The 17121-nt window shown below is 44.5% G+C and overlaps 1 protein-coding gene across 1 annotated transcript; it reads left to right on the plus strand.

Moving 5' to 3' along the window:
- Positions 1-237: 237 nt before the first annotated feature.
- Positions 238-13481, plus strand: CAPSL (calcyphosine like). Its single transcript, XM_056848656.1, has 5 exons — positions 238-318; positions 3929-4065; positions 6370-6547; positions 11521-11730; positions 13323-13481. The coding sequence occupies exons 2-5, from the start codon at positions 3929-3931 to the stop codon at positions 13422-13424; spliced, it is 627 nt and encodes a 208-aa protein (XP_056704634.1). The 5' UTR covers positions 238-318; the 3' UTR covers positions 13425-13481.
- Positions 13482-17121: the final 3640 nt, after the last annotated feature.

Genomic DNA, 17121 nt, shown 5'->3' on the forward strand with positions numbered 1-17121 from the left:
AAAAAAAAAAAACCCCTAGCAGGTTGCGGCTGGGCTTTTCACAGCAGCCTGCATCTCCTTGGAAACAAGATGGTAAACTCCAAGCAGGGCAGGGATGTGCAAACAAGCAAGACGAGATGGACGGGCACCAGCGCCTTCCAGTCAGCCGCTGCTGCTTTTCAGGGTTCTGCATTCATCATCCTGAGCGGTCCAATCAGAGGGAGGAAGGTGTGAGCCAGGGGAGGGAGGAGATGCGGGGAAGGACCAGGCCCACTTTCCCCAAACTGAACAAGGGAGCGTCTGTAGTTTCAGGTAGAAGCAACAGGTAACAGATTCAAGGTAAAGGATTCGATCTCTTTATCAGTTGGGTCAGAAAGGTTACCATTCGATAATGCATGACAGTAAGGTGCAGACTTCTTCTTTTTTGTTCTTATTAGTAACTTTTAAAGGCAAACCTAGGACCGTCTCTGTTTCAAGTGTCAACGCACTTAGAAAATGCTGTTGGCAAAGCAGTGCATGGGCGGTGGTGGTGGTGGGGGGTAGCTGCTGATGGCCCATTTCCAAGAAAGCTTCTGGAAACAATTACACGCAGCTCGATATGCCTTGCTAGAAAAGAATGGGAACTCTGGAAGGGTAACCACCTCAGTCCCTGACAGCAAAACCCAAAACTCTTCAAGGCTAAATGATTTCTTGTGGCTTAAGCTTTGGCGGACAGGTGCCCGCGAGATCCCTTTTTGTAGGAAAAAGCAAAGTCGGGTTGGTTAGGCTCCTCACAGTTTGTGAACAGGCTTGTCTCGGATTGCTTTTAGAAACCTCCAGCTCAGCGAAAGAACATACATGATGATTAATGGTTAATGCATAATGATTCAAAAGGACCCCCTCCTTCCCCACCTTTGCCCATTCCTGCTACTACGTAACTGGATCAAAAAAAGATATCCATTGCAGATTTGAATTATCCATCAAGCTCCACATCTGGGTGGCTGTTAGCCTGATTGCAGAGTTCAGTTTGGTTGTGTCTCCCTAGAGCACTGGTTCCCAACCAGGGGTCCATGGACCCCCAGGGGTCCGTGAGAACTAAATTAAGGTCCGCGAAACAAAGTTATAAACCCATAATAAATTAATATTTTCAATTAAACATTTTCTATTATAAAAATATATATTCAAATATTCTAAGTTTAATGTTTAACTAACAGTTATGATTAAAGTTTATTTTCAAATTCTCGGAATTTTTATTTTGAACCTTGGGGTCCCTGCACCGAACAAAAAGGTCCTAGTGGTCCCTGGTCAAAAAAAGGTTGGGAGCCACTGCCCTAGAGGGATGGGGGTCACAGGCAAAGCTGTTTGTCTGAAGAGGACACCACTTAGCGGTTGTGATTTTCCCCACGCAACCACCTGAAAGAAAGAGCGAGTCTGTTGGCACCGTGAAAACTACTGCCGACGGACAAATGAAAAGCCATTTCAGACTAACACTTTGCACCAAAACAGACTCTTGCACCCAAACAAGGGGGGTTACCGCACTTTGTATCCCAGCGATGTATTAAGAGTTTGAAAATGTTATAAAAAACATAGCTTTAAAAGGGTTTTTGGATACCACGGCTTATGAATGGTTGGAAAACGTCTTCACAGCTAAAGGGGCCAAACAAAGGGGGTTACCGCACTTGTACTCCCAGCGATGTATTCAGAGTTTAAAAATGTTATAAAAAATACTGTTCACACTTCCTGTGTATTCCCACCGATGTATTAAGAGTTTGAAAACGTTATAAAAAATACTGTTCGCACTTTGGCCCCTTTAGCTGTGAAGACGTCTTCCAAACATTTATAAGCTGTGGTATCCAAAAACCCTTTTAAAGCAATGTTTTTTATAAAATTTTCAAACTCTTAATACATCGCTAGGAATACAAAGTGCAGTAACCCCCAAAGTGTGAACAGTATTTTTAATAACGTTTTCAAACTCTTAATACATTGCTGGGAATACAAGTGCGGTAACCCCAGTGTTAGTTCCCCTCAAGGTTATTTCCCGTGAGATTGGCCATCTGTTCTTTATTATGAGGAATGGTTCCTCACTTAGTATTACTAGAAATACCCATGGAAAAGAGATGTGCATGTGCTATAACTGCAAAAATCAACTTTAATTGAACACATTACAGATCCAATTGTTTTTGATGTAGAAGTTAATTTGACATGGCCAGTTAATATTGTTTGTTCACACTGTGATTCTAAGCCTTTAATTATTTGGATAAGTTCAAATCACCTTTTATTTCATTATTTATTAATTATTATTTATTACTTCCAAAAGTTATTTAAGAAATAACATCCTTATATTTGTTTTCCTGATGGATAGCTATACAGCATCGGAGGTATAGTTTAATTTAAAACCTTGGTGGGGGGCTTTAATTTGCTTTAATTTCCTGGTATAGTCAGTCTTGTTTCAACAGCAATGTATTTGATTTCCATTGAAATGATGATTTTGAAACTTTAGATATATTGTCCATTCATAGCTAATAGCTATGTTGTTCAATAGCATTCTTAGTTTTGTATTGATCATCATTTGAGCCAAAGTACCTGGTGCCATTAAAATCAGGTCAATTCTTGAATACCTTTGATTAGCATTTAAAAAATGTATAGTCCTTGGTGAGGGGGGAGTACTAAAAAACAAGTAAACGTTACTTGAAATGAATCCATTCCTCTCCAAAAAGACATAGGAACCTTTCTAGCAGTGCTGGTTCCATCCAAAGCTAGGTTAATAATACAATGAAATCACTATCAACATTTATCTCTTCTCCTGCAAATTTATTTAATTAATCTATATTCAACTTTCCCCCTTGATTTATTTAATCTATATTCAACTTTCCCCCTTTTTTACCTTATGTCATTCTCTTCTCCTACATTCTATCCTCACAACAACCCTGTGAGGTGGGTGAGGCTGAGACCGTGTGACTGGACCAAGGCTACCCAGCAAGCTTCCGTGGCAGAGTGGGGATTCGAACCTGGATCTCCCTGATCCTAATCCAGCACTCTAACCACTACAGTATGCTGGGTCCCATCCATTAAAAAGGTAGAGAAAAGCTAAGCAATGAGCATTATTATGTGCATTAATGCTAACTTGTGCACAAGAAGAAATTTTAACCAGAGCAGTGGTTTTTTTCACCCTTGCATGACAAATAACATTTGCCTACAATTCCCTCTTCGACACACTTTTCTTTTTAGAAGAGCAATTGACTCCAGCTTGCTTAAGTTGACAATACCATCCGAAGCAGAGTTACCGTATTCTAAGCCCATTAAAGAAGAGAATAACTCTGCTTAAGATGAACTCTATAACATCTATTCAAGTTTGTCACATTCAGTTTATTTTATTAATTCACCATTTTTGGGGTGGAGCCTGAGGACGACGGGGTTTGGGGAGGGGAGGGACTTCAATGCCATAGAGTCCAATTGCCAAAGCGGCCATTTTCTCCAGGTGAACATATCTCTATCAGCTGGAGATCAGTTGTAATAACAGGAGATCTCCAGCTAGTACCTGGAGGTTGGCAACTCTACCTATACCCCAGGAGCAGCATTTTTGCGGAGATGAGTGGGCTGCAGTGGATTGGGGAAGGCAGAAAGTTTCATTCTGCCGCTGGGTTGGACCCAGACTCAATGTGCATCTCCAAGCTATGAAAACAGACTTCTGGTGATTTCTGCAGATCCAGCAGTCAAAGTGTGCAGATAAAGGCATGGGAGCAGGCCAAGCCACTTTTTTCTGGTCAATTGGCAATCTTAGCCAACCACCCCACCCCACAGTTCCAAGAGGAAAGGAAATGAATATTGAGCACGTGGACTAAATCTGATTCTTCAAGCTTTCCAAACAGCAGGCGTGAGTGGTTTTTTTCTTTTCTTTTTTTGTAATCTTTGCCCAGTACATTTGTCTCTTATCTGCTGTTTAATATATGGGGTCTGCCCCTTCTTCTAGATGGCTGGTACAGCAAGGCATGACCGGGAGATGGCTATCCAAGCGAAGAGAAAACTGGCCACAACCACAGATCCCATTGAGAGACTTCGGCTCCAGTGTTTGGCCCGAGGGTCTGCAGGCATCAAAGGCCTGGCAAGGTAAAATGAGTTCATAAGGTAAATTATTAAACCATCCCTATGAGGTTGGTGAAGCGAGGCAATAGATGACTGTGGTTTCCATGTCCTTTTTCAAGAGGTTAAGGTATTATGTGAACCTTCCTAAATGAAGAAAACGTCCATGCGTGTTAGACACTATGTAGGGTTACCAGGTCCCTCTTCCCCACTGGCGGGAAGTTTTTGGGGCAGAGCCTGAGGAGGGCAGGGTTTGGGGAGGGGAGGGACTTCAATGCTATAGAGTCCAATTGCCAAAGAGGACATTTTCTCCAGTTGAACTGTCAACTGGAGATCAGTTGTAACAGCAGGAGATCTCCAGCTAGTACCTGGAGGTTGGCAACCTAACTTTATGAGAGGCTGTTGGGGCTTCTTTACATCTGGAGTTACTTCACACCCCATAAATTTACTTAATTGTAAGGAAGATTAAAGAAAAAATGAAAGGTTTGGAAAGAGCTGCAGATTTTTTTAAACAGTTTACAAAGGGGAAAAAATGAAAAATCTGAAGATTTATAGGGTCCAATCAAAGTATTGGAGCGGTAGACTCTGATCTGGTGAACGGAGTTGGTTTCCCCACCTCTACACATGAAGCCAGTTGGGTGACTTTGGGCTAGTCACAGCTCTTAGAGCTCTCTCAGCCCCACCTACCTCACAGGGTGTCTGTTGTGGGGAGGGAAAGGGAAGGTGGCTGTAAGCCGGTTTGATTCTCCCTTAAGTAGAAGAGAAAGCATATACAAACCAACTCCTCCTCCTCCTCCTCCTCCTCCTTCTTCTTTTTCTTCTTCGAGTCACAACTAGGATTGCTAACACACAGGTGGGAAATTCTTGGAGATTTGGGGATGCAGCCTGGGGAGGGTGGGGTGTGAGGAGCGAAACAACCTCAGCCAGGTACAATGCCATAGAGCCCACCCTCCAGAACTGCCATTTTATGGGAACTGATCTCTGTAGCCTGAAGATCAGTTGTAATTCTCGGAGGACCCACCTGGAGGTTGGCAACCCAAGTCACGACAAGGCCCGAAGTCTCGTTCTCAGGTGCGTTCAAATTGGAAATGTAGCAATTATTTTCAAGACTGCTTAATGTGGTTATTTTATAATACACAGATAATAATCTCAAGAAAATAACCAGGTAATAATTGCATGTGCCCCAGAGTCAGTGTCAGGGATAGGGTTGCCAATCTCCAGGTGGTGGCTGGAGATCGCCTGCTATTACAACTGAATTCCAGGTGACAAAGATCAATTCACCAGGAGAAAATAGCTGCTTTGGAAGTGGGACTCTGTGGCATTATACCCTACTGAGGTTCCTCCCCTCACCAAATCCCATCCTCCACAGGCTCCACCCCCCAAAATCTCCAGGTATTTTCCAACCTGGAGCTGGCAACCCAAATCAGGGATCAGCATTCTCAGACAACTCCTGAGGCTTTTGACCTGGCTACTGACCTGGATGGCCCAGGCTAGCCTGATCTCATCCAATCTTGGAAGCTAAGCAAGGGTGGCTTTCATTAGTACTTGGATGGGAGACCACTGTGGGAGTCCAGGGTTGCCATGCGGAAGCAGGCAATGGCAAACCACCTCTGAATGTCTCTTGCTTTGAAAACCCTATGGGGGTCACCATAAGTCAGATGCGATGACAACACATTTCACCACCACCCCACTGCCAGATTGCCCATCTGCTTCCACCTGTTAATGGGAGATCCCAAGATGGAATCAAAGAAGCCATACTGGCCGGCTTTAGACTGGCCAAGACTGATTGTAAAGAGATAGGTAGACAGGGGGTTGCGGGTGTAAATGCCCAGGTCAGGTGGTAGGTAGTGCGGACGGCAGTGGTCCCAGTGCACGTCATGAGTGGACCTCTGGGTGATACTCAGTACCCCTAAAGCCCAGAGCCCTGCCCTCAATAAATAGTGCCAATTCAATGTTGCACTGGCCTCATTTTGCAATCTTTAGCTCTGTGCAGCTACTTGCCAATTAAGATACCCCTAAATTTGTCCAGTACTAATCCATTGTACAAAAAAGATAAGGGTTTTCTTGGTTCAAACCAAATAAATGTTGAGAGAGTACAAAAGGAGGATATAGGAACTGACACTGCAATTTTTAAGTTGTAAAATCTGGAAGTGAATTGAACCAGTGGGAACTGATTGCAGCAGGATTCCTTGGTGTGGATTTTTTTTTTAAATGCACTTGTTTCTTTTCTCCTGAATATGCCTTTCTCCTAGGGTCTGTATGTCATTGTTCCCTTGTCCAGCTCTCTTGGTTCACTGGGTTACTGTTTCCAATCCCCATTCTTTTCTTTAGGGTATTTCGTATCATGGATGATGACAACAGCCGAACTCTTGATTTCAAGGAGTTCTTGAAAGGCCTCCATGATTATGCTGTGTTAATTGAGAGAGAGGAAGCTGAACAGATTTTCAGAATTTTTGATAAAGATGGGAGTGGAACTATTGACTTCGATGAATTTCTCCTAACATTAAGGGTATGTTTCTTGTAAAACAGTTTCTTACATCATGGTGACCTTTATCACATGCACACCAGCTGTCCTTATTTCCCATTATCAGCCCCCCCCCCCCTTTTTGGCTCATCTATCTAGAAAATCCCTTTGGCGCAGAGTGGTAAGCTGCAGTACTGCAGTCCAAGCTCTGCTCACGACCTGAGTTCGATCCCAACGGAAGTTGGTTTCAGGTAGCCGGCTCAAGGTTGACTCAGCCTTCCATCCTTCCGAGGTCGGTGAAATGAGTACCCAGCTTGCTGGGGGTAAAGGGGAGATGACTGGGGAAGGCACTAGCAAACCACACCATAAACAAAGTCTGCCTAATAAACATCGGGATGTGACGTCACCCCATGGGTCAGGAATGACCCGGTGCTTGCACAGGGGACCTTTACCTAGAAAATCCATGTCCCTCTTTTTGCCTTTTAGGGATGCCTTGAGCACATGAACACTTGAAGCTGCCTTATACTGAATCAGACCCCTGGTCTATCAAAGTCAGTATTGTCTGCTCAGACCGGCAGTGGCTCTCCAGGGTCTCAGGCAGAGATCTTTCACATCACCTCCTTGCCTAGTCCCTTTAACCAGAGATGCCAGGGATTGAACCTGGGACCTTCTGCATGCTAAACAGATGCTCTACCACTGAGCCACAGTCCCTTGTGAAAATGGATGGGTATCAGTTGCTAAAGATGTTGTTCAGCTTCCTTTGCTGCCCACAATCCTAACCCTGCAATCTTAAGTAGTGTCATACTCTTCAAAGCCCATTGACTCCAGTGGATGGCACTGTAACACTGCTACTGTATTAGGGTTGTGTGTTCAGATATTTCCAGTCTGAATATATATCCAAAAATAACTTATTGGTACACATACACATACACACACACACATATTCAATTGTCTGGACAATATTTGGAATTTTTCATGGGTCCTGGACTACTTTTCTTCAGTTTTACAGTGTGTTTGTGTTGGTTTGGCTTGGATTCTTTGGCTCGGCAATGGTTCTGTTGGGCTTGCAACCGTGTCCCTTGCTTCAGTTGGTTTAACTCGGATTCCCTGGTTTGTCTTTGGGCTTGTCACATTGGCCTGGGATTCTCCTGGGATTCTCTGGTTTGTTGTTGATTCTGTTTGGCATGTTGGTTCAATGTCTATTTGTAGGCTTTTGGCCAGTGGTTACTTGCTGTTATGTGTTTGGCTGTTGGTTTCTTTGCCCTGGAGAAAGCATGGGTTCCCCCGCCCCCTAGGAAACAATGGACACAAGCAAGATGGCTGGGGGCAGCTTGTTCAGGGACCCATAGAATTGGACCCCTTGATCCAGTCTATTTGATACTTGGCTTTATTGGACAGGCAGGAATAGGTTCCCTGCAATTTTGGTGTTGTTTGCTTGAAAAACAGCCACTCCAGCCCCCCAGGAGATTCCCCACAGGGAATAATGGACCCCAAAATTTTCAGAATTCCAACAAAAACCTGAATACCAAAATGGTATTGGATGACCCGAATAACCCATAATACCAGTATTCATGACCTTCCCAAAATCCAAATCCACAAAAATACCATATTTTTCCATGTGCGCCTCCTTGAAGTGTATGTTTTAAAAGTCAGAACTATATGCACCCATTGCCTTTTCCAGGGTCTCTACTTGCTGGGTCCTAGGCTCAGAACAGAACCGGACAGCGGTAGGGTGGGTGGAGGAGGCAGCACCAATCATTTGCTGTGCTACCAGTGGTGGGGAGTGAGCCAAGACTTTGTGGTGTGGCGGCAACCTCCTGGTTGTGCCCATCCTGTTCAGACTCTTGGTGGATTGGCCAAATAAATCAGCCTTGTTTCTGGTATAATTTTAACCAAAAGGAACCATCATCCTGAGTTAATTTTTGAAACATACGGCAGGCCTAGAAGAACCCACAGCAATATGTCAGAGGAAAGGGAGAATTCAGGCCATACATGACCCCAGCTTCTAAAAGCAAAAATGAGTATGCTTTCATTAACGAAAATGGGAATAATGAGTCAACTGAGTTTCACACATTGCTCTTGCTACACAGGGCTGAGAGTTGCGTCCTGGATTTCCATCCTGGGAACAAAGTCCAAGGCATGCAGGGTCCTGATCTCAATCAGGTCCATGCCAAGTGTGGAAAGGGGGCCTCAGTGCCATCCCCCCGTGCCGTTTTTCCTACCAGAGCCAGCATGGTGTAGTGGATAAGAGCAGTGGTTTGGAGAGGTGGACTCTGATCTGGAGAACCGGGTTTGATTCCCCACTCCTCCACATGAGCGGCGGAGGCTAATCTGGTGAACTGGATTTGTTTCCCTTCTCCTGCACACGAACCTAGCTGGGTGACCTTGGGCTAGTCACAGCTCTCTCAGTCCCACCTACCTCACAGGGTGTCTGCTGTGGGGAGGGGAAGGGAAGGTGATTGTAAGCTGCTGTGATTCTTCCTTATGTGGTAGAGAAAGTCAGCATATAAAAACCAGCTCTTCTTCTACCTGACAAGGCTCCAGGGACCTACTATTTCTCCTGATGGGGGAAACATACGGGTAGCCAGCAGGACACATACCTTTCCCCAGAGAGGCAAATAAAAGCTCCTGGGCCTGATTTGGGTTGGGCAAATTGTGTGGGTGGGAAAGCATCCCTCTCTTTCCCCGGGCACTTGGGAATTGAGTTTCTAGCACAGTATTGCAGGAGCTCATCTGTTGAGAGCGCACATATCCGCCACTTGGACTTCGTAGCCTGTGAAGCAGCCCTATGATGTCTTTTACGAAGTGACAATTGTCAAGGACTATCAGTGCAATCTGATAAACATTTTTATGGAAGGCAAATGTCCCCCACAGCACACAAAATCGTTGTAGAACATCAGATCCGTGTTGCATACAATACGTGATACCTAGGAAACACACCTACAATATGCTATCTCCCTGCAATTCTTCTGTGATGATTTCTTCGTAAAAATGCTCCCTTGTGGGGTAAACTGAAATAGTTATGAGGAACGAAAATAGGTTTTCTGTGCATTAGGCAATTCATTTCAAATGATTTCCTGGCCCACAGGGAGCTAGCACATCAGAGAAAAATAGTTTGATTTCCCTGCGGCGTGTGTATTTTCTATTTGGAGAGTACACTCACATGTTACCTGAAGTGGCCTCATCTCAGAAGCCACACAACTCATTATTATTTCAAACATCTGGGCCAGCCCTTCCACTGTGTCTCCACTAGCACAGATCCTCCATGTGGTTTAATAGTGGCTGGACAGAGCCCCGTGGCGCAGAGTGGTAAGCTCTGCTCACGTCAAAAGCTCTGCTCACAACCTGAGTTCAATCCTGACGGAAGTTGGTTTCAGGTAGCTGGTTCAAGGTTGACTCAGCCTTCCATCCTTCTGAGGTTGGTAAAATGAGTACCCAGCTTGCTTGGGGTAAAGTGTAGCTGACTGGGGAAGGCACTGGCAAACCACCCCGTAAAAATAGTCTGCCTAGTAAACGTCGGGATGTGACGTCACCCCATGGGTCAGGAATGACCCGGTGCTTGCACAGGGGACCTTTACCTTTACCAACCTGTGCAAAGGTCACTTGCGTAATGACATTCCACCATACCGTGGGGTCACAATCTAACAGTGCAATCCTATGCAGTGGGCTTGGCTGGAATAACTCCACATGGGATTGCATGAACAGAGTGGGGTGATAACTACTGGAATCTGCACAGAAGTAGGAGAGGAATCAGTGCTGGCTCTATTATCTGGTGGATCTTAGCTGAACCGTCCTTTGCTACTCTCTTTCTGCTTACCATTGAAGCCAGCTGATATAATCACCAGAGTAATGGAAAAACCTTTCCGGGACTATAATGGTTTAGGTTGCAGGTGGGGAATTGTGAGTTTGAACTGTATGACAAAAACAAAACAAAACATCCCTGGCCATGAACAAGAGAGCCAGCATGGAATAGTGGTTAAGAGCAGCAGACTCTAATCTGGAGAACCCGGTTTGTTTCCCCACTCCTCCATATGAAGCCTACTGGGTGACTTTGGTATAGTCACAGTTCTGTCCGAACTAAGGGTGCCAGGACCCTCTTTGCCACCAGTGGGATATTTTGGGGACGGAGCCTGAGGAAGGCAGGGTTTGGGGAGGGGAGAGACTTCAATGCCATAGAGTCCAATTGCCAAAGCGGCCATTTTCTCCAGGTGAACTGATCTCTATTGGCTGGAGATCAGTCGTAATAACAGGAGATCTCGAGCTAGTACCTGGAGGTTGGAAACCCTACTCTGAACTCTCTCAGCCTCACCTACCTCACAAGGTGTCTGTTGTGGGGAGGGGAAGGGAAGGGAATTGTAAGCTGGTTTGAGACTCCTTATAAAAGGTAAAGGTAAAGGTCCCCTGTGCAAGCACCGGGTCATTCCTGACCCATGGGGTGATGTCACATCCCGACGTTTCCTAGGCAGACTTTGTTTATGGGGTGGTTTGCCACTGCCTTCCCCAGTGAAATGCGGGGTATAAAAACCTCCTCCTCCTCCTCCTCCTTTTTCTTCTTCCATAGGAACCAAGGCTGTGTCTACACAGCCCTGGTCAGATAGGCAGCAATAGTACCAATTAGTTTTCATGTTATCTTTACAACACCCCTGTGACATGGGGTGGGCTGCAGTGATGTGGAGGGAAGTGTTCAAAATAACCCCCTGCCTGCTCCACCAGTGAAGAGGATTTTAGCCTATTCCCCCTGCTCAGCCCATGTCCTGTTCCCATAATTGGCTTTGGCAGGGTGGATCTTAGGGGGCTTGTGGGGAAGAGGGAGGTGGGGCAAAATCCTTTTCAGCAAGCACTTCGTAGGATTCAACTCCCTATTCACATCCTTCTTTCAATTCTGTGAAAAGTTCAAAAGGAGTTCTGTAAATCTACTGGTCATTTGCATTTAAAAATGTTCAGGAAGAAGTTGTAGAATTGGGTAGCAGGTGGAATGCTAACTCCCCGATTTCTACGTTGTTGTTTTTTTTTTAAAGCCACCTATGTCGAATGCTAGGAAAGAAATAATCATGCAAGCCTTTCGGAAGCTGGACAAGACTGGCGATGGGGTTGTCACCATCGAAGATCTGCAAGGCGTCTACAGTGCAAAACATCACCCTAAGTATCAGAATGGAGAATGGACGGAAGATCAAGTTTTTAGGACCTTTCTAGATAACTTTGATTCACCCTACGACAAAGATGGGCAGGTAAGTCAAATAGCCCCAGGTGGCTGAAAAGTAGCTCTTTTACTTTATTCAGGCTAAAGAAGAAGAGTTGGTTTTTATATGCCAACTTTCTCTACCACTTAAGGGAGACTCAAACCGGTTTACAATCAGCTTCCTTTCCCCTCCCCACAACAGACACCCTGTGAGGTAGGTGGGGCTGAGGGAGCTCTAAGAGACCTGTGACTGGCCCAAGGTCACCCAGCTGGCTTTGTGTGTAGGAGTGAGGAAACAAATCCAGTTCACCAGATTAGTGTTTGCTGCTCATGTGGAGGAGTGTGGAATCAAACCCAGTTCTCCAGATCAGACTCCACTGCTCCAAACCACTGCTCTTAACCACTACACCACACTGGGGCGGGGGGGGGGGGGGAGAAGATTTCAAACTTTTCATCCCTGCTGTTTCAGCCCCCAAAATCCTCGTTTTAATTTTGCCTTTCCATTGTGTGCATTGAACCTGTGATTCTTTTTGTGCCGTTTTTCATATACTAAATCTTCCCAATAAAAAATGCATGCGTGTATATTCAATCATTATTTGTGTGCTAAAAACTTCAGAAAATTGATTTATTTATTGAGAAATTTACTTGCTACCTTTCTAGAGACCCGCTGAAGGCAGCCATTTTGGGATGGTGCAGACCACCCCCACTCAACATTGCAACGGTGCCTGCATGCTCAATAAGGTTAGGGACCCCTACTAAACGTATTGAACCTGCGGGCACCTTTGAGCCAACATGGCGTAGTGGTTAAGAGCAGTGGTTTGGAGTGGTGGACTCTAATCTGGAGAATCGGGTTTGATTTCCCACCTTCTCCACATGAGCGGCGGACGCTGATCTGGTGAACCGGGTTGATTTCCCCACTCCTACACACAAAGCCAGCTGGGTGACCTTGGGCTAGTCACAGCTCTCTTAGAGCTCTCTCAGTCCCACCTACCTCACAGGGTGTCTGTTGTGGGGAGAGGAAGGGAAGGTGATTGTAAGCTGGTTTGATTCTTCCTTAAGTGGTAGAGAAAGTCGGCATATAGAAACCAACTCTTCTTCTTCTACTACTCTATATGAACAGTGTACATCATTTATACATACATTGTGCCCCCACCTACAGAAGTGAGGTGGGTGGCAATCAAAGACAGGGCTTTTTCAGTGATGGCACCTTGCCTTTGGAACACCCTCCTTCTTGAGGCTCGCTTGTTGCCTGGAAAATAGGCAGGCTGCTTTAGAATATACTCTGTGAATTTCATGGTGACCTTGGGCCAGTCATTTTTACCCAGTCTAATCTGGGATAAAAATATCTGAAATATATAATAAATTATAAAGATATTCCCCTCTCCCTTCCAATGAACAATAACCAGATATCTGAATCAAGCTTTTAAAAACTTAAATGAGCTGAACACAATTTTTAAAAAAATATATGTGTCCCTACTTACCAATAACTGGTTTTAACTGACATATTGCCTCTGTTGATAACCTCTGTGAAGTTGTCTGCCTCCCTTTTAAAACCACCCAGACCCCAAGCAACAGTAATGTGGCAAAATTTGTTTTATGATACTACTATCTTTCTTTCTCTTTCACATTTCTCCACTTTAGGTTACAACAGACGAATTCATGAACTATTACGCCGGTGTCAGTGCTTCGATAGATACGGATGTCTATTTCATTGTGATGATGAAAAATGCTTGGAAAATCTGATTGCATGATTTTATAAAACAACACTTTCCCCCCTTTTTGATCGGTTTGTTACATCTCCTGAGCCTCGCATGCAGAAGAGGATGATCGTGTTAAATGGAATTGCCACACACGTTGCTCTAAAGTAGAAGAAATAATAGTCCCCATTAGGGTTGCCAACCTCCAGGTAGTTAAATAACAGCAGAGATCTGCCCAGCTTTTTAAAGAACAAAGTGTAATATCAAATAACAGAGAGGTGAATAAAACACCACCTAATGCATTACAATAAATCCTATACCAATACTCATGAATAAGTCCATTGGATTTTATCCACATCAACATACAAAAATCCAAAACAAATCAATCGAGTTCCCGTTTGTAATATGCGTTCTCCAGAGTACAGGTAAGTCGGAAAGACACAGTCCCCATTTAACACGCTCATGGATTAGTATCCTATGGATGTGCGATCTTCTTTTAGTCATAAGTCATAAGTCATTCTTACAGGTCATAAGAATGAGCCAATTTTATGATGTAGAACCAGAACTATAGGGTCCAGGTAACGCCCTGTTTCGACCCGTGTCTTCATCAGGAGTCAATCATGGCAGCAAGTATGTCTGCTCCTGTATTGATAGGAACGGTTTTGGATTTTTGTATGTTGATGTGGATATAATCCAATGGATTTATTCAGGAGTATTGGTATAGGATTTATTGTAATGTATTAGGTGGTGTTTTATACAACTCTCTGTAATTTGATATTACAATTTGTTCTTTAAAAAGCTGGGCAAATCTATGCTGTTACCTTATTTAACACACATTACAGCAGGCTGACTATTTGAGTTGCCATAACCTCCAGGTAGTAGCTGGAGATCTCCTGCTATTACAACTGATCTCTAGCCAACCTTCTGGTACTAGGTGGAGACCTCCTGCTATTACAACTGATCTCCGGCCAATTGAGATTGGTTCAACTGGAGAGAATGGCTGCTTTGGCCATTGTACTCTATGGCATTGAAGTCCCTCCCTTCCCCAAACCCCGCCCTCCTCAGTCTCTGCCCCAAACATCTCTAGGTATTTCCCAACCTGGAGCTGGCAACCCTCGTCCCCATTCACATGGCTGATGTTTCGGCAGGACCACTTGTGGGACATAAGTACTCGTTACTTTAGCAAACGTAGGTACCCAACATGTAATGTGATGTGCAATGTGTAATTTTCACCAAAAAAATGGCAGGCCATAGGGATGGAAGTGGACTCTTTCCTGGCTGCAGCTCTTTCCCAGAGTGGTTTTAGTCTTGTATTCTCCCATCAAAGACCAAAATAAGCCTGTATTGGGAGCGGGGGGAGTAGGAGAGAGGTTGCATGGGGGGAAATACCTACTGCCTAGGGTTGCCAACCTCCAGGTAATAGCAGAAGATCTGCTATTACAACTGATCTTCAGCAGATAGAGATCAGTTCACCTGGAGAAAAATGGCCGCTTTGGCCATTGTACTCTATGGCATTGAAGTCCCTCCCCTCCCCAAACCCCGCCCTCCTCAGGCTCCACCCCAAAAACCTCCTGCCAATGATGAAGAGGGACCTGACAACCCTACACCTCCCTCTTCTGTTCATATCATGTAGTCCCAATCAAGCCCAATCCTCCTGCCATAGGTTGAATGATAAATGAAATAAGTATAAAGTACAACAGCTTTTTAGCGAGGTTTTTTTTGTGTGTGGGGGGGTCTTTTACGATCTTTTACCTGCCACTGGGTTGGATCCAAAGCATGACCGTGCAGGGACTGTGGACAGAAAGGGTAATTTCATCCCCTTTCCACTCCCCACTGCAGCCTCCTGACCTATGTGGCTGTTAGTCCTTGTGGGCCCGTGAGCCTGGGAATCGAGTGTCCTGTGGCCAGAAATGGCTCCTGGAAGGGAAAATGGGATCTTTCCCATTTCTGCTACCATCAGCACTTTCCACTGAAAAATTGCTGGACTCACCCCCCCTTTTTTCCCCCCAAACAAGTAAAATCTGACCTTCTACTCAGATCTCCAAGACCCGCTTTCCCCCCTCAAATACAATCTCAAACTTAAAGTTGGGTTCATAGACCAGTAAGGTATGATTGTTGATACTAAATCTGACCTTCTGCCCACAACCAGTTCCTGAATATGTTGAGACGTTTTCCTTCCTACTACATGGAGAGGAGAAGAACATTCTTATACTAGTCCTTAGTAGATGATAATAAAATTGCATTCACTGGGTAAAATGAAGCCAAGGTTTTTTTAAAAAAAAGATTATTTACGGTATTTAAACATCGGTACGCTACATTATTCCATGTTCAGAGTTGCTTACAATGTTTACAAGGAAACCAGGAACATCATAAAACCAAAATGTACCAAAAGAAACTTCTTCATATAAAAATAAGCTACATTTAAATGGTGTACACATGAAATTGAATCAGACTGTCCGGCCAACAAGTTCAGTATTGCCTACTCAGACTGGCAGCAGCTCTCCAGGGTCTAGGGCAAAGCTCTCTCACATCACCTCCTGCCAGGTTCTCTTAACAGGAGATTCCAGGGATTGAACCTGGGACCTTCTGTGTGCCAAGCAGATGCTCTACCACTGAGCTACGGCACCAGTGTGAAACAATGTTTGAGAACCCTACACAGGACAAAAGTATTGAGTGCCCATTGACAACAAATTCATTGTCTGCAATGGTTTTGACGCTTGTGGTTAAAATTGAGCAGCAATATAATAGGTTCAAGTTTTAACTGTTGTATTAGAAAAAGTCAACCCCAGCGGCAGCCACAGTGAAATGCAAAGGCTATTCTTATTTTCAAAAAGTTTTTTTTTAGAGCTTAAATATGGGGAAGGGGAAAAAAACACTGGGAAAGAATTCAGGTTCGCGCTCTCCATTAAAATTGGCCAAACAACTAGGCATTGTTGACCTGCTAATGAAAGAACTTGTAGATGAAATATCTACTCTCTCTTTTCCGATTAAGGGTTTGGAATTAGACGGCAAACCAATTACTCAGCTGTCTCCAGCTGCAGTTCTTTGCCCGATAACTTGGTCAGCCTACTGTTTTTTTCATTATACCTGCATGTTCCCTACAAAAAGTCATTCAACAAAGATGAAGCATCACAACATATTGAAACTTGTAGAGAAACTAGAGAAGCTTGCACAGACATGCTAGGAAAAGTTGAAGGCAGCAAGAAAAGAGGAAGACCCAGCATGAGATGGATTGACTCGATATAGGAAGCCAGTTTGCAAGACTTGAGCACGGCTGTTTGTGTGTGTGTAAAGTGGCGTCAAGTCGCAGCCGACTTATGGCGACCCCTTTTTGGGGTTTTCATGGCAAGAGACGAACAGAGATGGTTTGCCAGTGCCTTCCTCTGCACAACACTGGTATTTCTTGGTGGTTTCCCATCCAAATACTAACCAGGGCTGACCCTGCTTAGCTTCTGAGATCTGAAGAGATTAGGCTAGTGGGACTTTTTGGAGATCATTAAGTCACAGGGTAGCCATAAGTCAGAAGCGACTTGACGGCACTTAACACGCACACCCACACACAGAGAAACTGTACTGATTAAAAATGGCTCATGTTTTTCAGGTGTTTACACTTTCACAAACCCTTTCCAAAGATCACTCACAAACTGGAATCTTGTACTCGGCACAGAAAAGAAAACCATCTAGAAGTCCTTGGAAGCCACCTGTGCCCATATGAGTGCAGATGATCCATCCACAAGTTGATT

Source organism: Euleptes europaea, chromosome 4, assembly GCF_029931775.1.
Source record: "Euleptes europaea isolate rEulEur1 chromosome 4, rEulEur1.hap1, whole genome shotgun sequence".
Classification (NCBI taxonomy): Eukaryota; Metazoa; Chordata; class Lepidosauria; order Squamata; family Sphaerodactylidae; genus Euleptes; species Euleptes europaea.